At 47.6% G+C, this 23,343-nt stretch overlaps 1 protein-coding gene across 2 annotated transcripts in view; it reads left to right on the top strand.

Annotated features, from left to right (window-relative positions):
* The window catches only part of CCDC13 (coiled-coil domain containing 13), a 527,643-nt gene that overhangs the window by 463,738 nt on the left and 40,562 nt on the right, over positions 1-23,343 (top strand). For both annotated transcript variants that reach the window (XM_069211020.1, XM_069211021.1), the window contains exon 15: positions 10,948-11,062. In XM_069211020.1, the coding sequence (XP_069067121.1) occupies positions 10,948-11,062 (115 nt within the window). The remainder of the gene's footprint in view (positions 1-10,947; positions 11,063-23,343) is intronic.

The following is a 23,343-nucleotide window of genomic DNA, read 5'->3' as shown; positions in this document are numbered from 1 at the left end:
GACTCCTCCTTGTTATTCTCATTAATTCCTCCGGCCTTGCCGCCAAAAGTGGGGCCGTGGCCAGAGGGGGCGGGCAACTCCACTAGCTGGAGTGCCCTGTGGTGCTGGAACAAAGGGGGTGAGCCTTTGAGGCTCACCGCCAGGTGTTACAGCTCCTGCCTGGGGGAGGTGATAGCATCTCCACCCAGTGCAGGCTTTGTTACTGGCCAAAGAGTGACAAAGGCACTCTCCCCATGTGGCCAGCAACATGTCTCGAGTGTGGCAGGCTGCTAAAACCAGTCAGCCTTCACGGGTAGTTGGTTAAGGTTTCAGGGGGCACCTCTAAGGTGCCCTCTGGGGTGTATTTCACAATAAAATGTACACTGGCATCAGTGTGCGTTTATTGTGCTGAGAAGTTTGATACCAAACTTCCCAGTTTTCAGTGTAGCCATTATGGTGCTGTGGAGTTCGTGTTTGACAGACTCCCAGACCATATACTCTTATGGCTACCCTGCACTTACAATGTCTAAGGTTTTGCTTAGACACTGTAGGGGCACAGTGCTCATGCACTGGTGCCCTCACCTATGGTATAGTGCACCCTGCCTTAGGGCTGTAAGGCCTGCTAGAGGGGTGACTTATCTATACTGCATAGGCAGTGTGAGGTTGGCATGGCACCCTGAGGGGAGTGCCATGTCGACTTACTCGTTTTGTCCTCACCAGCACACACAAGCTGGCAAGCAGTGTGTCTGTGCTGAGTGAGGGTTCCCCGGGGTGGCATAAGATATGCTGCAGCCCTTAAAGACCTTCCCTGGCATCAGGGCCCTTGGTGCCAGGGGTACCAGTTACAAGGGACTTACCTGGATGCCAGGGTGTGCCAATAGTGTAAAACAAAAGTACAGGTTAGGGAAAGAACACTGGTGCTGGGGCCTGGTTAGCAGGCCTCAGCACACTTTCAATTCAAAACATAGCATCAGCAAAGGCAAAAAGTCAGGGGGTAACCATGCCAAGGAGGCATTTCCTTACACCCAGTTACTGGCTGATTTATTCAAAGTGAAACCAGAAAACCAGGATAAATTGCTGCATCCCCACTTAAATTACGTGATCTAAGACAAATATTTTATTTCAGCAAAACGTTTTCCTTCTTTGTCATTTATGAAAGCACTTTCAAACATATGAATTCCAAATACCAGTTATACAAATTCCTATGGCATTTGGTTTAATAGATTATAATGCTGCTCTATAATAATCTGGGCCACATGCAAGGTTTACATGACAACTGCCCTGCCTCTTCATTCCCTAATGGTTTGAGAACTATCACTTTTAAAAAGTACTTTTTAGTGCAGTGCTATAGTGTGATATATTAATATCAAAGCTTGCACATGTTAAAGAAATACAGTTTGTTGAATTTCAAAGAGACTAACCCTTATCTGATGTGATGTTTCTTGTATTATTTACATAGTAAACAAGTTCACGGTTCAACTCATGCACAGGGTTTAAGTTACAAGCCAGAACTTTGGCTAGGCTCTCCCGACTAATTGGTTGGATCTCCCACCTCTACATATTGCTAAACATTGTGACTTCCACCCAATCTGGAGCATACTACCACAAGGGATACTTTTCTGAAATCTATACCAGTTAAGATTCCTTAAAAGAAAAAGTCCTCTATCGAAAACCTTCATAGGGAGGGTCATATTTTTTCAATGCATAGCTCCAGCGACTATTAACCTCACCATACTCTGGAGTGACTGTATCCCTCTCAGAGAAATGGCATCAAAGTGACTACATTGACTCCAATCACTCACAATATTTCATGCATCCACATGAATGCCATTACAAACATCTTTCACTATAACTCAAGCACCTTTGTCATTGATCTTCAAGACACTGCATCACAATGTACCTGTTAAACCCCTTAAAACGTATGCAGCTTTTAACTCCTTAAAAAGTACCCATCTGAATAACAGACACAAAAGAAAAGGTACAAGCCAATTTGAACCTACAAAAAGTATACAAATGAGAAAAAAACATAAATTCATGTTTAACCTTGCATCAGATTTTACCACACTGCTTCCAAGAAAACTGAATGTGCATAATTGGATTACAAGACATCTGTGAATCGTATTAAACATGAATCACTTCTAGTTGATTTCCTACAACTCAGCTTGGTATATGAAGCATTCTCCAAGTGAGTTTTGCTAGTGGCCTTGCTCTTCAGAAGAAACAAGAGTTTGTCTGCTCGAATATATATTTACTTGTGCTAGAAGTCTACATCTACCAGAAGCTCTCTGATGTGATGCAAGGCTATTGGATAACAATGGGCATCCGTCAAAATCGAGAGCTTCAAATATGTTTAATAAAAATGGGCATCTCTATCCCAGAAGATCCAGTATCTATGATTGTTTATATATCATGTGAAAGGGCATCATTTTGACGAGAAACAATTTTTCATTCAAAAGGAATTTCCTTTTTCTTCATCCAAAGCTTCATCCATGAGAGCATTCATGTCTTTTTTTGTCTCAGTGGCCTCTTGCATTGTTGCCCTCCATTATTCCAAAGTGGCCAGATGTTATAGAACAGCATCAAGAGACCACCAAAAATCCATCTTGAAACTATATTGAAGCATCCATACCATGAGCTGATTTCTGCATGTCTAAGTAACAAGTATGGCTTGATAGGCTTAAAGTATGAGTTGAAAAACACCTTGTCCTTTTAACTGCCCAGGACTGAAGTTGCCTCAGAGGGCCAGTTCTTTTTTGTAGCATTTTTCCCTTTTCTGCAGGTTTTTCTTTTTCGAATGCTTTCTCTATTTGTTCAGTGCCCCTCCTGTGGGTGAATGAAAGCTGCAAGAGACCACACTGAATATGTGTGATGTGTCTGCCTTTCTCTCAACAAAATGTCAAAGTGGACTCTTAACAATAGGGAGAGACTAAGACTCCTTGGAAAGAAGATTTAAAGATGAAGGAGAGGAAAAAAGTTTATAACCCACCAGGGAATACTCTGGTTCCACTGGGGTGGTGTCTAAACACCAAAAGGACTCCCACAGAGGATGATCCAGGAAGAAAAGTGCTGGTATGATAGAAAAACAACATCAACATTTTCTTTCTCATTTTTGGCCATCCCAGTAGCCTTCAAAGCCTCAGCCTGACTTGCTCCTTATTTAGAAGTAAATTGAAGTCGATGACAAAGCAAAACCATCACCATCCCTCCCTCAAGTCTTTGACCTCAAAACTGTTGAGGCACATGACAACATCTCTCTCTCTCCGTTGAGCCATACCCAGCCATTCTTTATCACCACATCATTCATCAACGGAGTTACCACCATTGACGTTGCCCAGATTGAGGTAAAGATTTTTGATGTCGTCCTTCACTTATAAGCTTCATACTCCTAAAAAAAAAAAAAAAAAAAAAAAAGACTGAGCCTCTCAGTACAGTACAGTACCTACAGTACAATGGTTTCCGCAGTCTGTGAGGCCTCCGTACTTTGTCATCACTACAGAGCACCAACTGCAGACTTAACTGTGGCCTCTTAATTTCTCTCTCCTCCAAAAACGGTTTCACTCCAGACGCCAGTGCCACCTGTATGGAGATTGCCCCTGTCGCTATGAAGATTTGTGGATAGGCATGTTTCATCTCAAAACCTTTAGTGTCATTTGAGGGATTTAGGTTCAAGAAATGTGACACAGATCTTCTTCTTTGCCACCTTCTTTGTCGTGTTCAATTGATGAGGAATCAAGGTCTGCATACACATACATATCTCCTGCAGGCTAGCAATCTAGGATCTCTCTGTTTCTGGTAGAAGATGTAACAACCTTTCAAAAAGTGCTAATGAGAGTCACTTCAAATTGTTTATTCCCAGGGAGGTTCCTCAAATATTGGTGTCTGTGATTAAACCTTTCAACTAACGTCATCACCAAGAACTTTCCTTCCATTGGTGTCTGCCTTACTGAACTTAGCGAGAAGAAATTCTTCACACCAGCCGCTTTTATAGCAGCAGTGCTACATCTGCAGAACATCCACCTCAATAACATTCAAACTTCTTAAAGACAGTTTTTATAAGAGTGTTAGCTGTTAGGAAAAATACATACTTTTGCCCCAGAAACGTACACACTCTTGACAGGGAGCGCAAAAGTATAGACATGGCTGATAGGAAGATGTGTAGAACATCATTCACAATGCTAAAAACAGTCCTTTTTAGGATGTTGCAGATAAGACATCTGGTATGGTCACAACTTGTCGCTACACTACCTGATTTTCCAGGGCTATCTGCAAAACTGAAGCAGAGCGACCAGTTCTGCAAGGCCATTCCCTCGCTTTTTGGATCCATACTGACTCCCTCTGGCACGCCTACCTGCCTCAATGAGCTGAGAGGTCATCCATCTGGGATACCACAGGCGGGGTTTTCACTCATTGCCAGTTGGACCTCCAAATCCACCACCAGGCCTCCCCCTCTCCTGCACCGACTCCTCTTCCGTGTCCACCCCGGTTCTCCAAGTGTCAATACGACTGTCGGCTGCAGACGATGAGGTACCTATTGTGCTGTCGGACTCCAGGTTAAATGCTATGACCCCGACCAAGAGTGCTGTTAATTTTTGTTGACACGCAACCCTGCTGTTGACTTACGACTTCCAGAAGTTAGAACATATACATTGCATTCCATATTTGGTACGGATTTAGACAACAATTATGATTCGGTTGATGAGCTGGGCCAATCATACCACCAAGAAACATTGGCATGATGATCTCCAAGAAGCCAATGGCCTTGACACTTCCCGAATCGGGACACCTCTCACTCCCAGTCCTCTGCCACTGAGTGCAACTTATGCAATGGTCATGCCTAGGGCAGCCTAAGTTCCTGCCCTCCAGCTTCCCATCTTAGAGGTTAAAACCAGTGCCTCGACAGAATTGCTCCAGCCAGGGCAAACATCTACTGAGGCCTTCCTCCCCTTCACTGAGACACTCAGAGGTACTCTCCTTGCTCTGGTGCTATAGTCAATCCCCATATTGAAAGACGCCACCACCCTGACCCGGGCAACCATTTATTTGTCTCAGCGCCACTCCCTTAAAAGCTTGGTGGTGAGCCATTGCCACCAGCATTACCATTTGCTTGCACCCCAAGCTGTGGTCCCCAGGTTTCAGGGTGCTTTCTAATTGTCCCTCATGGACATGCCCTTTGACAGGACTCAGCTGTTTTAGGACCAGACTTATTCCGCTTTGCAACAGTTCAAAGGGAGCAGAGCCACAGCATGCTCCCTGGGCTTATCGCTCCGCCTGGTCAGCTGCATTGACCCTACTATTCCTTTCATAGCTTAAACAGAGATACCCAAAACCAGCGGCCAAATCGGCTTCAGCAGGGTGCTGAGCTGTTTTGCGGTTGAACCTAAGCACCCACTGCCACCACAGTCAAGTTCATTGAACCTCTCAGTCGACTGACACCCCCACCCCACCCCTTGCAGTCAAACAATCCAAACCCCTTTAGCATGCCCTTAGTAAAGCACATGCACACGGATGGAGGCAGGATACAACTTTTCTTGATGGGTTGGAAGATAATAACATCGGACAGCTAGGTCTTGCAGATACCTCACAAGGCGTACACATTACTCTTCATTGCCACTCTGCCACACATTCCACTGAGCCCAGAACGACTGGCAGAGGACCGGTTTTATGATAAGAAGTGGAAGCCCTTTTGGCTAAGGGGGCTATTGAGAGGATGTCTGCTCCAGAAGTAGGTCATAGTTTTAATATCCACTACTTTGTGGTGCCAAAGAAGGACATAGGACTTTGTCCTCATTTAGACCTGCACTCTCTCAATGCCTTCTTCCGGAAGCAAAAATTCAAGATGCTCACACTGGCCCACGTCTTGTCTGCCCTGGACCCTGGGGACTGGATGGTGGTGTTAGATCTACAGGACCCCTACTTCCATATACCCATCCTTCCATATACCCATCCTTCAGGCCCATCAGTGCTACCTGCGTTTTGTGGTGGGACAGGAGTTCATTTTTATTAGTTCACCGTGCTCCCTTTTGGTCACATCAGTGCACCTCAGATGTTCACAGTAGTGATGGTGGTGGTAGCAGTACACTTTCAGAGGTCTGGGTCCCAGCCTTCCCCCTACCTGCACGACTGGCTGTTGAAGGCAGGCTCACTCTGTGCAGTCTTTAACACCTCCAAACTACGTCAAACCTTCTGTCATCTTTGGAGTTCACTATTAACACGCCGAAGTTGCACCCAACTCCTTCTCAGATGCGTTTTGATTCTTTTCTACCGGAAAGCAGAATCTAGAACCTTGTGGCTATGATCTGGATCGTTCAGCCTCTAACCTGGATTTCAGTGAGGTGTTGTGAAGCTGCTGGGACTACTGGGCTCCTGCATCCTGCACGTCAAGCATGCCAGGTGAAAAAAGCAGACTCTGCAGTGGGATTTGAAGTCTCAGCGTGCCCAATATCATAGAGACTTCTTCAACCACATCTAGGTTTCGGCAGAGATTGCAAAGGATCAGCAGTGGTGTTTGATGTACTGCATTAGGGTCTCTACCCCACCCAGAGCTGACAGTGGTGACAGATACGTCACTTATGAGGTGGGGTTGGCACATGGGAGAGGTGGAGAACAGAGGTCTCTGGCAGAGGCCAGCCTCCATGTAAATCTCCTTGAGCCATACGCTTGGCATTGAAAGCCTTCCTTCCGTCCATCAATGCAAGGCTAGTACAGGTTTTCACAGACAATACCATCACCATGTGGCATTGCAAAAAATAGGGCAGAGTGGGGCCCTGGGCCCTTTGCCAGGAGGCACTGTGCCTCCGAAAGTGGCTGGACCATCAAGGGATTTCCTGGCAGTGAACCATCTGGCTAGATCTTTGAATTTCAGGGTGGAAGACCTCAGACAGTGACACATAGTGGCTCATGAGTGGCAGTTACAACCAGAGGTGGCACAATGTATTTTCTGCAAAGGTGGACACCTTGGCTAGGCATACTCGTCGCACTTAGGGTGTCTGTAGTTAAAAAAAAACAAAAAAAACAAGGTGATGGAAGAAGTGCTTGAATTATTCTCAGCCACTGGTGATTGCTCTGGGTCACATCTTAGACCATTGTTTTATCACCCACTGCACCATTCAAGGCAGAGACCCACTGTTAGAAATTGGGTCTCTAGTTGGCAGTCAGTTTACACCCTGCCCTAATTCTAGTCAAGGTAACAGAGATACACAGCTCAGATAACCCCTGCTCACCCCCTTGGTAGCTTGGCACAAGCAGTCAGGCTCATCTCAGAGGCAATGTGTAAAGTATTTACACACACAGTAACACAGTGAAAACACCACAAAAGGACTACGCACCAGTTTAGAAAAATAGCCAATATTCATCTAAATCAAAGAAGACCAAAGCAACAAAAATCCAACATACTCCGGCAAAAATATGAATTTTTAAAGTAAAATGAGTCTTACTCTATAGAAATCAATGGAGGCGTTGTTTTAGCCCAAAGTACCTGGTATACGTCAAAAATAAAGCCACAAGGGTGACGGTGCGTCAGAATAGCAAGCAATGTGTCGATTCCTTACTCGCAAGTGAGGCCGTGCGTCAATTGTTTACTCACATCAGAGGCCGTGTGTCGCTTCTTTACCCACATGGGAGGTTGTGCATCAATTCCTGGTGTGCAGCCTCGGGTCCGTGCAGTGATGTTTGCAGATTTTGATGCCCAGGATCCGTGCGTGGAAATTTCTGTCGTGCTGTGCGAAGAGACTGCGTTGAAAATAGGCGCTGTGTTGTTTCTTCAGCCATGAGGCAGGCGCTGCATTTAATTTTCAGCCGCAGGATGGGTGGTGGGTCGATTTTTCTGACGTGCACACAGCGATGAGTGGATTTTCCCCCACAGGTTACCAGTTTCCACTTCTAAGGGCCAAGGGACTGGATTTGGCACCAATTAGCAAGTCAGGACTCTCAACAGAGGAGCCCACGCACTGGCAGACAAAGTATTTGGTGTCCCTGAGACTTCAGAACTGGGGACAAGCTCAGTCCAAGCCCTTGAAGAAACTTCACAAGCAGGATTTCAGAAAGCAAAATCCAGTTCTTTCCCACTTCAGACAGAAGCTGCAGCAGCAGACCATCACAGCAAAGCAGCAGGCAGAGTGGCAGGTCCTCCTTAAGCATCACGCTCTTCTCCTTGGCAGAGGAAGTTGTGGGGTCAGAAGTCCAGTACTTATTCTAATTTCTGCCTTTGCAGTAGGCAAACTTGAAAGGAAAGGCTTTGTAGTGCACAAGACCCTGCCTCTTCCCTGCCCGGCCCCAGACACAATCTACGGTGTTGTAGTCAGTATTGTGTGAGGGCAGGCACAGCCCTTTCAGGTACAGGTGACCGCTCCTCCCTCCCACTGTAGCTAAGGAAGACTCATCAGGATGTCCAGGACATACCTCAGCTCCCTTTGTGTTATTGTCTAGAGTGAATTCACAAACAGCCCAACTGTCAGTCTGACCCAGATGTGTATTCAGCAGCCAGGCAGAGGCACAGAATGGTTAAGCAAATAAATTCCCACCTTACAAAAGTGGCATTTTCAAACAGATAGTCTAAAAACCAACTTCACCAAAAGTTGTATTTTTAAATTGTGAGTTCAGACACCCCAAACTCCATAGCTCTATCTGTTCCCAATGGGAAACTGCACTCAAAAAATATTTAAAGGCAATTCCCATGTTAACCTATGGGAGGAATAGGCCTTGCAATAGTGAAAAACTAATTTGGCGGTATTTCACTACCAGGACATGTTCAATGCATCAGTACATTTCCTACATTTAAAATACACTGCACCCTGCCAAATGAGCTACCTAGGGCCTACCATAGGGGTGATTTATATGTAGTAAAAGGGAAGGTTTGGCTCTGGCAAGTGGGCACACTTGCCAGGTTGAATTTGGCAGTGAAAAACTACACACACATGTTTACAGGGCTATTCATGTTGGTGGCACATTCTGTACTGGAGGCCCACTATTAGCATTTGATTTACAGGCCTTGAGCACATCTAGTGCACTTTACTCGGGACTTATTGGTAAATCAGATATGCCAATCATGGATAAACCAATCACCCATACAATTTAGACAGAGAGCATATGCACTTTAGCACTGGTTAGCAGTGGTAAAGTGCCCAGAATTCTAAAGTCAATAAAAACTGGTCCGAAAAATAGGAGGAAGGAGGTAAAAAGTTTGAGGATGACCCTGCAAAAAGGGCCGGGTCTAACACCCACTTTATGAAAATCAGTTTTGGCTTTCCTTCATTAGGAACAGTCTAGTTCAAACTGCGAGGCCAGGTCCCTCCTACATAGGAACACATGCAGCTCTAGTCCAGTTTCAACCTATCTAGATCTTATCAATAAGTTATAGCTTGATACATATGACACAGTGAGCACAGGTCCCACGGCCAAGTAGAACTACTGCACTTCAGGTGTTTACTGCAAACGAAAGAAGGTGATGGAAGGAATGCTTAAATTAATCTCAGCCACTGGTTATTGCCGACCAATTGCCTTCTATCCATCACCTTGTTGTTGGTTGCAGTCTTAACAGCCATCATGTTCTTATGGAAAGTCAGTAAGTTGCAGACACTCACAATGCAAGAACCCTACTTGCAAATACCCAAGAACAGAGTGGTAATGAGGACCAACCCACAACTTCTACCATAGAGCATGTCACATTTCATGTCATTCAAGCTATACAGCTGCTATTTTTCTTCCAGATCCAAAGACCCAGGCAGAAAGGGCCATGCACATGTTGGATATCTGAAGGACAGTTATATACTTCTTACAAGAAACAAAAACAAAATGTAAAAGCATAATAATTTTTAATTGTTTTCGCACCAGCAAACAAAGGCTCACTGGTTAGCAAAGTGGCCATTGCAAGATGGAAAGTCCGAACAGCTGAGGCAGAGACAGAGAGCACTCAACAAGCAAAAAAAGATCCACACTTATATTTGTAGCAAATGTCTGCATAAACAATACCTGTATATTAGCCACATGGTCTTCAGTATCCAATCATACATGGAAGTGCAGATGCAACACAAGGTACTAAAACTTCTATTGTAATAAATGGGCTCATTTCAGCCCAGCCCTCCAAATAGTGAGAATACAGCTCTACGTAATCATTGCACAGCATGTGAATACAGAAAAGATTCATAATATAAAACAAAATGGTCACTTACCAGTAGGCGTAGTTTAGCAGCTTTAGGAATTTTCTGGATCGACATGCGACCCACCTCCCTGTAAATGAGAAAGCACCGTAACATAAAATCTTAAAGAAGATGTTAAAGATGTAGGAATCCACAACAAGACAATAATTGCCAAGGAGAAAAAAACAATCTGATGATGACGACCACACATGCAAAACAGCTCTTGGGGTGGGTTCCTAACAATACAGAGGGTTGCACCAGCCTCCAAAAGGTCAACACTGTCCAGATGGGGGGAAAAAAGGACTACAAAGACATTTCCGGACCTAACCTCTAGATAGTAGAATAATGCACAACATGTTGATTCAGAAAATTCTTCATGCTGCAAGACTACTCCTACATGTAAGTAACTACTTTGTGACTTTTAATGGCAATTGTAAGAGCTGGCTAAAATATGAAAATAAAGTTCTCAGTCATGGAAATACTTTTGCATGATATCGCTGCTACACGTTCAATTTACTTTAAGGCAAATAACTTAATGCAACTCTAATATAACGAAGCTGTGCATCAAAATCAGGTTTGTGTATCAAGCAAACTAAATGCACATCCAGACAGTACTTGCTCCTTTTTTATTTACCTCCTTCACAGTTCCATTTATTTATATGACATCCAAAGTCTTATGGGCATACACAGATTTTGGGTGATGCTGCTCACTGAGCAATATTTGGTACATTGATGGGTAGTAATAAACTTGAAAGTGTGTGTGCTCGCTCATTTTGTTTTTCACTTTGTATGCTCTGTGGAATACAAATAAAATCCCCTCTTTTTGTAACCACAGGCAACGTTCACTCTACCTCCAGACATGCCATGAATGTGAATGAGAGAAAGGACTGGTGTTCAGCACAGCTTTCGGACGTACCCTTTGAATCTCAGTTGGAAGAACTAACTACACGGTACATAGTTTTCCTTTGGCTCAATTGCATACTTTTAGTTAATTAAAAGTTTAACACCAAGAGCCCACTGTTTTTTTGACGAAGTAGTGCTTGATTTAACTATTAAAATGTTTAACTCTGTGGCAAGTAGGGGCCAGATGTACAACCCAGAGTTTTGCGACTCGCAATTTGCAACTCATTTGCGAGTCGCAAATTGTGAGCCGCAAAACCATATGTACAACAGTGTACATTGCACTGTTTGCGATTCCCAATGGGGTCGCAAAGACCTACATCATTTACGATACTAATCCATCACTAATTCTTGTTGGGTTCCAGAGTAGCGTGCTACTCACCGAAAAGCGCTTTGACGCCTCGTCAGGGGTAGTAAGCGCTATATAAATGCGATTACAATACAATACAATATTCATGAGGTAGGTTGCAATTTGCGACCCCATTGGGAATGACTGCACTCACAAGGATGGTGGCCTGCTGAGTACAGCAGATCACATGTCTGTGACTGCTTTCAAATAAGGCAGTTTTTTTTTTTTAATGCAGCCCGTTTTCCTTAAAGGAAAACGGGATGCATTTCAAAAACAGAAAGGAAAAGTGTTCATATCATTTTTTCAGAGCACGCTCTGCTCTGAAAAAATATTTTCGCTACCATTCACAAAAGGGAAGGGGTCCTTGAGGGACCCCTTCTCGTTTGCGAATGGGTTAGCACCAGTTTGAAATTGGTGCTAACTGCGATTGTTTTGTGACCGCATTCACGGTCACAAAACAATCATACATCGCTCTGCGACTCGCAATTAGGAAGGGACACCCCTTCCTAATTGCGACTCGCAAACCTATTTTGTGATTCGGTAAATAGATTACCGTATATCAAAATAGGGTTTGTACATACCAAGATGCTTTTTTATTGTCTTAAACGCCCCAATTCTGTGAATCAGGCCGTTTGCAACAAAAAAAAAGCTACGTACATCTGGCCCTTACTGTTTCTAACAGTTGAGAGGATGGGATACCCTGGTGGAGTATTTATTCCCAGGCTTGGAGAAACCCCTTCAATGTACTGTCAGTCTTGCCTTCTATGCACACCTTCTATGGTGAACATGCACAGTGAATGTATGGGGTGAAAACCTTTCAGAGTGACTTCCCCACTATGCTTGTTTTTTTTTTTTTTTACTTTTTATTCCTTTTACAACCAAGGTGAATCACTGTCTCACATTACAGGTACAGCACACAGCATTAGGCATAATAATACAGCACATCAGTATGTTAGCAATAGTCATTCATTAGGCAAAGATAGAGCAGCCTTCAAGTCAATGCCTGCATCCCCCTTCCTCACTCGCACTCCAGATACCTCCCTTCCATGTCGACCTGGTGTGCCCCTGTAAGTCCATGGCGTATCTGGGCAAGTCTCACTAGGTGTATGCGTCTAACATCTGTCCATCCTTTTTATATCTTGTAGTGTTTCTTAGGGCACTCTCTTGCCTTGTAAATGGGGTGTTCCATGCCCATGCAAAAGTCCATGCCCGTGGCCCAAACCTCAACTGAGGGAACAACCACATCCTTCCACACCTTCACAATGTCTCTCTTGGCGTCAATTAGGCTCAGCCACAAACGTACCCAGTGATGTCGTGTGCCACCCAGATCATTTGTTACATGAAGAATTATCAGCCAAGGGCCTCTTGGAATTCCCCAATCCAGCACCTTCTCCAGTCTCCCCAGGACTCCCTCCCAGAAATGAGAAAGGACAGGACAATGTCAGAACATGTGGGAAAGACTTTGCAGGGAGCTCCCGCATCGTAAGCACCCCCCATCAGGTATCAACCCCATATGATGGAGCCCTGGTGTAGTATAGACGATGGAGAAGCTTCAGTTGTACATGCTGGAACTGCAAAGCTATTAGCGCCTCCCTAGGGGCTTTGAGCACCTCTCTCCAGTCGTCATCATCAAGTTCACCGAGCTCCCCCTCCCAGACCCTCCATACCACCACCATGGGAACAGGCAAATTCCGTAGCAATATCTTATAGGTCTGCGATAACTTGTGCCCATTGATGTTTGTAAGGAGAAGTTTAGCCTCCAGTGAAGAGAACTCCGGTGTCTCCTCAGTTGCCTGGAGCACCGGCGTTAGAATATGGCGGATTTGCAAGCACCGAAAAAACTGAGTACGGTGCAAATCGTACTCCACCTGTAACTCTTGGAAGGATTTCGGGCCCCGGTATGATGCTCCCATACAGCAGATGCTGAAGGCCCTGAAGACCCATACCCTCCCCTCCGGGGCCTAGGCCGGACCTGTGAACTCCTCGAACCACCAAGCATTGATAATAAGATGGGCAATATTAAGAAGATGGGCCGCCCAATAATACAAGCGAACGTCTGGTGTGGCTTTGCCCCCCCCACCTCAAAATTTGGTCTGCAGCATGCCCCCAAGGAAGTGCGGAGTAGTCGTATTATACCCAACTCCCCACCCCCAAGTAGCGTCCATTGAAGCGCATTTACCCTCATGAAGAAGATCTTGGCAATCGGAAAGGGGTGATTTCGCAATTGGTAGAGGAGGCGTGACACCACGACCATCTTAAAGATGGGAGAACTTCCCATCAAGGACAGTGAACAGTGGTCCAGAACTTAGGCCCTCATTACAACCCTGGCGGTCGGTGTTAAAGCGGCGGTAATACCGCCAACAGGCTGGCGGAAAAAAAATGGAATCACGACCATGGCGGAAACCGCCAACATAGACAGCCACTTTAACACTCCGACCGCCACGGCGGTAGAAACAAACACCGTGGCGGTAACAGCCAACAGACAGGCGGAGGACAAAGTACCGCCCACCGTATCACAACAGGCCTATCCGCCACCTTTTCCGGGGCGGAACCAACGCCATCAAAAGCACGACAGAAACAGTACACATAAGGGAAACCACTCACCTCTTGACACCCAACGAGGAACCAGGACGCCATGGAGCCGTAACTACACGTACTGCCCATGCTGGTTTTCCTTCTGCTCTATCAGGAGCAGGACAGACGCTGTCGACGACCACAGTGAGTACTGCCCCTAAGACACAGGGGAGGTGGGAGGGAATATAGAGTGACACACACACAACACACAATGCTCCCACCCCCACCCTCACCCACACCCACATCAACATACACACAAATACATGCAGCAACATTACATTGACACCCCCCGCCACTCCCTGGAAGAACGAAAGGACAAAATTAAATGATTGTAACGATTGTAATCATGCAAAATCTGATAGTGAAAGTTCAAAATTCAGTATATACAAATATGTACACCAACTACAAAAGTCCGGATAGTGTACCAATTATTGTCCGTGGACCAGTGGTCCCAAAATGAATGGGCGAAGCCCACACAAGATACCTGACTCGAAACGGAGAGAACACTGCAGGTGCATTTTATTGAAAATAAACAGGCACCTCAGGAGGAATGGAAGGGAGGGCACCTCAGCCGGATGAACGCACAACGCCACTGCTGCATGAGGGGGCTCCATGCCCACTGCTTTTATCCTGGGGAGTGCAAAGCCACAGTATCTCAAGTCTTTCCATTGTGTGGTTTGCCCACTTCGTTATCCTGGGGAGTGCAAAGCCACAGTATCTCAAGTCTTTCCAGTGGGTGGTTTGCCCACTGCTTTATCCTGGGAAGTACAAAGCCACAGTCTCTCAAGTGGATAACAGTCTCCACTGGTTCTGGAGGGGGCCTGGTGCCCAGAGTGCTTCATCCTGCCAAGGACTGAGGTAGTGGATGTGATTCTCCACTGGTTATGGAGGGGGCCTGGTGCCCAGAGTGCTTGATCCTGCCAAGGACTGAGGTAGTGGATGTGATTCTGCACTGGTTCTGGAGGGGACCTGGTGCACAGAGTGCTTCATCCTGCCAAGGACTGAGGTAGTGGATGTGATTCTCCACTGGTTATGGAGGGGGCCTGGTGCCCAGAGTACTTGATCCTGCCAAGGACTGAGGTAGTGGATGTGATTCTCCACTGGTTCTGGAGGGGGCATGGTGCCCAGAGTGCTCCACATGCAGTGTGGCCGGTCCCATTCCCTCACCTGGGTGTGTGTGCCATGAGATTGCCTAGGAACAGGTAGCATGATTCGCCATGGAGGCAGAGACATAACCCACACTGCTGGGGCTTCGCCTTCCACCTGCAGGTGCAAACAGTGATGGAAGTCATGCCTCATGGAAGCTGGGCAGGGTCCAGGAAGTCTCCTCCAGCCTCGGACACCTGAACCCTGGGGATGGTAGCCATGTCAGCGGTGGTGCCACTGTCCGAGCACGTTGCGGGGCTGGTGGCGGTGCTTGCGGCAGTGTCTGTGGTGGCGATGCTGGCGGTGGTGCATGGGTCAGCACCTGTTGAGGGACACAGCAGGACGTCTCCTGCAGCCTCAGATGGCTGCCCACTGGGGAAGATGCTGGGGACTGTCGCTGAGGCTGCAGACGTGCAGGTGGCGGTGCTGGTGGCGGTGCAGGTGGTGGTGCTGGTGGCAGGGCGGGTTGCGGTGTTCACCGCCGTACAGGTTGGTGTAGTCGTGGACAGAAGGGGTGACACTAGTCCCTCAGTCGGTGCCACCGTGCCCTGTCCTGACCTGCTCTTCTGCTTTTGTCCCTTCCCCACCTTTGATGGTGCCGCAGGTGTCTTGCCACTGTCCCATTTTGTGTTGGGGGAACCCTTGGTGGCTGGTAGGTGCGGCTTCTCCCTCTGGAATGTGGGCACCTACTTCACCTTGGCAGGTGGCGGAATGTCCTCGCCCTCACCACGTGGCACACTGGCAGCCCTGATGGGTGGTGCACTCAATGACCCCGCAGTTGCTGGCACCACTGTGTCTGGGGATTTGGTGGCTGAGGTGCTGGGCTTGGACCTGGAAAGCCTGGCCCTAGGGGAAGGAGTGGGGGGAGGTGAAGGGAAGAGGTCAAAGATTGCCAGGAAACGTTTTTTTGACACACTGGGACGGGAAGATGGAGGGGGTTTGGGGGTGGAGGAAGAGGTAGTGGTTCTAGGAGGTGTACGTTTGCTGAGTTTGGGTGAAGGTGCCGGAGGCTGTTGTGAGGTGGATGGCTGTTGGGTGGGTGTGTGCCTGCGTTTGTGTACTTTGGGAGGAGGGCTCACAGACACACTGGGAGAGGACACTGGGGATGTGTGCATGATATTGGGGGTGGTGATTGCACATGAGCGGTGTGTGGTGATGGGCGTGCTGGTGATGGAGGTAGTGACTGAGGATGTAGTGCATGCAGGTGTGAGTGGATACGAGACAGGGAGGGCGGAGGAGAACGTGGAGGAGGGGGACACAGTGGAGGCAGTGGATGTTGCTGTGTCTGCATGGGTATGGTGATTGTGTGAGTGCTTGTGGGATGTGTGGTGCTTATGTTTGCCTGAGCCACCTTTGTGTGTTGAGGTGTGTGCATGCTGGTCTGATGGTGTGCTTGGGATAGGCTGAGGTACAGGGGATTGGGTCAGGGTGGAGGAAGTTGGGGGGTGGAGGCTGGACACAGGGATAATGGTTGCCATCAGTGCTGAGGCCAGAACCTGAAATGCTCTCTGTTGTGTTAGTGGAGTATCTGTGGGTTGGGGTGTGAGGGTGGGAGTATGTGATGGCATGCAGGTGGGGTGGGGGGGATAAAGTAGTAAAGATTTGCCTTTCCAGAGTCCAGTCCTCCTGCTACTCCTGCGAGGCCCTCAGGATGCATGATCGCCAAGACTTGCTCCTCCCATGTTGTTAGTTGTGGGGGAGGAGGTGGGGGTCCACCGCCAGTCCTCTGTACAGCAATCTGGTGTCTGGATACCACAGAACGTACCTTCCCCCGTAGGTCGTTCCACCTCTTCCTTATGTCATCCCGTGTTCTTGGATGCTGTCCCACTACGTTAACCCTGTTGACAATTCTGCGCCATAGCCCAATCTTCCTTGCTATGGATGTCTGCTGCACCTGTGATCCGAATAGCTGTGGCTCTACCCGGACGATTTCCTCCACCATGACCCTGAGCTCCTCCTCAGAGAACCTGGGGTATCTTTGAGGTGCCTTGATGTGGTGTGGGTGATGTGTGAGGTGCTGTCTTTTGTGATGTGTGGGGGGATGTGTTGTGTGTGTTGTTTGAGGTGCGTGGATGTTGTATGAGTGATGGTGTTGTGTGTCTGTGGATGCTGGTGTTATGTTAGGTAGTCTCTCTCTCTCTGGCCTTCTTTCAAATTTTTGGTTGTAAGGGTTTGTGGGTGATGTGGGTGTGTGCTTTATATTGGATTGGGTGTGTGTATGTGTATCAGGTGTGTGTATTTTGAATTGTCCAATGTGGTTGTGTTTTGTTAGTGTGTGTGTATTTTGAGCGCGGCGGTGTGTACCACCAGTGGTTTACCGCGGTTGAGAGACCGCCGCATTGATTCGTGGGTCGTGAACCTGTGGGCGTATTCCTGTTGGCGTGACGGTGTAGGTTTTGGTATCGCCAGATTATCACTGACCTTTGGTGTGGCGGACTTGTGTGAGTGTCTGTATTGTAGCGGATTCCGAGCTGTGGGTCGTAATACCTGTAGCAGAATTCCGCTGCCGCAATGGTATGTTGGCGGTCTTCTGCTCGGAGGAAAGCGGGATTTACCGCCAGGGTTATGAGGGCCTTAATGTCCTGTGCGTGCCCTGTTACAAACACTCCCAGATTCCTAAACCCAGAACGCTGAACCATTATTTCCGATGCCCACAGCATATCGACTGGGCATGGGACTATGGAGTAAATCACTGATTTCCTGGGGTTCATCCGGAGGCCAGAGTTGGCACCGAAGACATTTAGCATCTGGAGCGCCCTAGGCCCCAATTAGTTTAAGTAGCCCAAAAACAAAATTACATTGTCTGCAAAAAGGGAAATCCTATTGCCCACTGAGTCGTCCCATTGGAAGCCCCAGAACAAGGATCATCTCTCACCCAAGCTTCCAGTGGTTCAGTCACCACCGCAAACAACAGGGGAGACAAAGGGCACCCCTGCCAAGTGCCTCTCATCATTGGGTAACACTTAAAAGCCACCATGCCACCCCCCCCCCACGCGCTCTCTGGCACGAATATTGGTGTACAAGAGGCAAGCATAGCTTATAAATTTGAACATCAGGATCCCTCGGCGCCGGCGAAAAGTGAGGGCTACATTGAGTGACCTCATAAACTGAAGGCGCCGGTGACAACCCCGGACTCTCAGGCTGGGGTGTGACAGTAGGACTCATCTCCCAAGTCTTCTGGCGTCGTGATGAACGAGACCTCGACCTCGATCGGCTCTGCTCCGAACGGCGCCGAGAGTCATGACGACGCCGCTTCTTATGTTTTTTGGGAGAAGCATGGGAGGAAACCTTCTTGTGTTCCTTCTTCTTTGCCTTGGCTAAGAAGAGCTTTGCCTCGCGCTCCTTCAGAGCTTTTGGATTCATGCTCTGACACAAGGAACAACCTTCCACATCATGTTCGGAACTAAGACACCAAATACAGTCCGAGTGGGGGTCGGTCACTGACATCCGACCCCCGCATTCTCTACAAGGCTTGAAACCGGACTTCTTCGGAGGCGACATTGTAACCTCCAAAAATCGTTACAGTTACCAACGGGCCAGGAAGAAAAAAACGTTGGTGTCGAAGCACGGAAAAAAGGAAAACTGACGTTAGTACGCCGACGAAGACCTCTTATTGGCACGTTGACGTCAGACAGAGTCACGTGGAACATGCCATTATGACGTCCTCGTCGACGTAGATAGCTAGGAAGAAGACTTTCCGTCGGATGCTGGCGCAAGGATCAAATTCATAAGGTGAGGAATCCACAGGTAGTTAGTGTATCCACCAGAAAAAGCGTTACCGAAGGTAAGTAACTTGTTCTTTGAGACCGCATCTGACTCTAGCAAGAAGTGCAAACAGGGAGGCTCACTCAACAGAGTCAAAAGCTTTCTAAAAATCAACAGATTTCTGATGGATACAGCTACCTGTGGATTCCTCATCATATGATTCCTCACCTTATGAATTCATACTGTGAGGAATCCACAGGTAGCTACTGTATCCACCGGAAAAAGCGTTACCGAAGGTAAGTAACTTGTTCTTCTGATGGAGACGACTACCTGTGGATTCCTCACCTTATGAATTCTCCCAATTCGCCAGCATTCGACAGAAACTTTATTCCCAGCTCTTCACATCGATGAGGGTGTCACAATTGCACTGCTCCGCACGCGACTAAGTTTGACGTCATCGTGGCAATAAGAGGTCCTCACCGGCGTGCTGACATCAGTTCCCTTTTTTCCGTGCCGTTGACGCTAACAGTTTTCTCCTAGCTCTTGAACAGCTACTGTTTTAAAGGTGTTTTATTGTACCTGTTAGTATCTCCGCCTAAGAAGTCAGGTTTTAAGCCTCGTCATGTGTGCGGCGGTCCTATGTCAGTCACGGACCCTCATGAAGTCTGTTTATGGTGTCTTAGTTCGGACCACGACGTGGAAGGGTGCGTTTCTTGCCAGAGGATGAATCCAAAGGTGTTAAAAGAAAGAGAAGCTAAGCTCTTCTTAGCAAAAGCAAAAAAAGGACACAGGAGTCACCAGAGGTCCAAGACAAGGGACTCTTCATCCCATAAGTAGTCGAGGTCGCACAAGAAGCGGCGCTGGTACGATTCTCGACGCCGTTCTTCTAGAGATCGGTCTCGATCTCAGTCTCCCTCTAGACGACGTTGTACGGCATGGGAGGTCAGTCCTACTGTTAATCCCCAACCTCAGAGTCCTCAGGCTTCTCCGGCGCCATCACTCATCGAGGTGGTTGAGTTCATGGAGAGTCCTCCAACTCACTTTTTGCCTGTGTTGGCTCAGGAGTGGGGTGCACAGGTTTCGGATCCGACCCAAGCTCCTCATGAAAGACAGAGGTTTCCTGCCTTTCCAACTCTGGGAGCGGATCCGGTTACTTTTCTGAATGCTATGTTCAGCATTTTTATTAAAACTATGGCCCCTGCTGGTGCACCGGCTGGTCCCACGGGTCCATTAGCATTCTTCTTGTGCTTGCCAGCTCCATACAAATCGGCTCCGTTTGTGCCTTTCTGTCAGGCTGAGGATGCTGGTTCGGCACCGATGACATCGCCTCATATGATGCAGACGGTGCTGATGGAATCAACTCCGGCGCCAGATGGGTCCCTGTCGAGACGGAGTGCATCTTTTTCTTCTCCTTTGCCACGTCCATTTGTCTTGAAGCCGGCGTCATCGACTTCAGCTAACTCTCTGTCAACGCCGAAGTTGAAGGCCAGGCTGAGGTCAAGGAGGAGAGCATTGAGGCTCTTGGAAGGACAACAATACCAGCGACTATTATTGGAGGAAGGAGAGATTTCTGAACCCTTGGGTCTGGACTCAGCTAGTGGACTAGATACCTTCCCTGAGTGGGATCTTTCATCCCCGGTTGAATTTACGGAGGAGGCAGCTTCCTATCACTCTGTCATAAGGAAGGCTGCAGATGTGTTTGGAGCTTCCATTGCCTTCTTCAGAAGTAAAAACAAACATTTTAACAGAGTTATTACATCCTTCTTCCACTTTGGTGGAGCCCCTGCTCCCTTTCAGTGATGCTCTTACTGAGCATATTTTGGAGGTTTGGAGAAAGCCTGTTACGTCGCCAGCTGTGTCCAAAACTGTAGCAAGGAGTTACAGGGTTGCTCCTGGGGATCCAAGAATTCTATCCCAACATCTGACTCCTGAGAGCTTTTATCCCAACATCTGACTCCCGAGAGCTTGGTGGTCCAGGCTCCTTGTTCTGCTCATTCTGCACCTGGTTCCTTCCCTCCTACTCCATCGGACAGGGAATCCAAGAGGATGGAGCATGCAGCTAAAAAGACTTTTTGTTCTTGTAGTGTGGCCCTAAAATCAGTCAATGCTACCTGTGTGCTGGGTAGATATGTTCATGCCCTGATGGACACGGCTAGAACTGTGGTACCTACCTTGCCTAAGGATATGCAGGGGCAGTTTGATGAGCTCCTTTTGGATACCCAAGCGGCGGCCAAACAGATCATCCAGTCTGTTCTGGATACAGCAGACTCAGTGGCCGGGGCAATGGGTACTTCGGTGGACACCAGGAGACATGCGTGGCAAAGGTCTTCTGGGTTTTCGACTGATGTCCAGGCAACTTTATTGGACCTCCCGTTTGACGGCGAAAAGTTGTTTGGGGCCAAGGCAGACTCTGCTTTAGAACATTGTAAGGACAGCAGGGTCACAGCGAGATCTCTGGGGCTACAGGCTTCTGCATCTACTCATTTAGATCCTTTTGCAGAATTAGGGGGTCTGGACGTGGATCTGCTTATCGTGGGAGACCTCAGTCCAGCACTCTACAGCCTGCCAACCCTCCTTATAGATCTTTTAGAGGGCGGGGGAGGGTTAGGACACGGTGAGCCACCCAACAGCTCCTTGCCTCATCCTCTTCCTCTGGGGGAACACAACAGGGAAAGCAGCCCTAGTTTTCCATCCATCTTAAGTCATGCTTCTCCCATAGGGGGCAGGATATTTCATTTTCTCCATGAGTGGGAGTTAGTCACATCGGACTCTTGGTTACTAAATATTGTGGGGAAAGGTTATGCCCTTCCTTTTCAGGAGTTTCCCCCTCCCATCCCTCCCTGCCTTTGTTTTATTCAGAAGATCATCTGTTGATTGAGCAGGAAGTTCAAGTCGTTTTATCAAAAGGTGCAGTGGATTTGGTTCCAGAGTAGGAAAGGGGTCAGGGTTGCTATTTGAGATATTTCCTGATTCCCAAGAAGGATGGTCGATTGAGGCCTATCCTGGACCTGAGGCTTATGAACTGGTTCCTCAAACAGGAGAAATTAAAAATGCTATCTCTAGCACAGGTGCTTCTGGCGTTGAACAAGGAGGATTGGATGGTGTCTGTCGACTTGCAGGATGCTTATCCCCATTCTCAAGTCACACAGAAAGTATCTCCGGTTTGTGGTGGGGTCGCAACACTACCAGTTTGCAGTCCTTCCTTTTGGTCTTACTTCCGCACTTGGAGTCTTCACGAAGGTGATGGCGGTGGTTGCAGCAGACCTCAGAATGAAGGGAGTATCTGTATTTTGCTGATAAAAGCCAAGTCCGCAGAGCTTGTGCTGCATTACCTGCAAATGACAACACAGTTGTTGTTCAATGTGGGCTTTACGGTGAACGAGCCCAAGTCTCATCTGGAGCCCTCTCGGCGCCTCCTGTTCAAAGGGGCATGTGGTAGTTTCTTTAAAGGTGAGAGAGAAATTCTTCAGGAAACAAAAGTAGCTCCTTTTAATATCTTTATTCTTCAAGATGCAGATACAGGAAACTCCAGCCACACCTCCAAGCTGCTCCTCTAGTCCTCAACTGCTGCTTTCACACATTCTAGAATATCCAATGCTCGGAGCAGCATGGGGGGAGCAGAGCATACCAAGTAACATATTAACCATAAATACAGCTTAAAATAAAACAGGATATACCAAGTAAAACAACAATAAGTACAAATAATGTAACTAAAAAGAGCAATATACTACAGGGCAGTACTGGATACAACATTGAAACTGGCCTATCCTCCGCCTCAGCGGATTCAGAACATTCAGACGTTGATTCCAATGTTTCAAAATGGAGCGGTTGTTCCAGTCTTTAAGGTCCTACGTCTGTTCGGTCTGTTCGCTTCTTGTATTCTGTTGGTCACTCATGCACGTTGGCACATGAGGGGTCTCCAATGGTGCCTCCGCAAGCAGTGGTTTCAACACAAAGGGAATCTCGAGGAGTCAGTAACGATCTCAAGACACGCTGCAACGGATCTACGATGGTGGGCTGTGGACGCCAACCTTTCCCAAGGAAGGCCGTTTTGTTTACCACCTCCAGTGACCAGGGTCATAATGAATGTTTCCACTCTAGGGTGGGGAGCTCATCTGGGGGACCTGGAGATCAAAGGTCATTGATCTCCAGTGGAAAAGATGTTTCACATCAATCTGTTAGAATTGCGGTCGATACGTCTGGCTCTCAAGGCTTTCCTCCTGTCCTTTCGCGGTCAGTCAGTTCAGGTCTTGACAGAGAACACTACCGCGATGTGGTACATCAACAAGCAGGAAGGAGTAGGGTCGTGCCTTTTCTGCATAGAGGCTCTGTGGCTCTGGTCCTGGGCTCAGGACCATCGGATTTGCTTAGTAGCAAACCATCTGGCCGGGGTTCTCAACGTATGTGCGAACAGTCTCAGTCGGCATTTCTTGACCGATCACGAGTGGCGTCTCCATCCAGACCTGGTCTTCCACAGATAGACCTGTTTGCCACTCGGGAGAACGCGCACTGCCCGTCGTTCTGCAGTCTCCAGTATCCGTTGCAAGGAGCATTGGG

This window comes from Pleurodeles waltl, chromosome 10 (assembly GCF_031143425.1).
Source record: "Pleurodeles waltl isolate 20211129_DDA chromosome 10, aPleWal1.hap1.20221129, whole genome shotgun sequence".
NCBI classification, from domain to species: domain Eukaryota; kingdom Metazoa; phylum Chordata; class Amphibia; order Caudata; family Salamandridae; genus Pleurodeles; species Pleurodeles waltl.
Note: the sequence above shows the minus strand (reverse complement) of the source record. Positions and strands in the feature narration are given on the sequence as shown.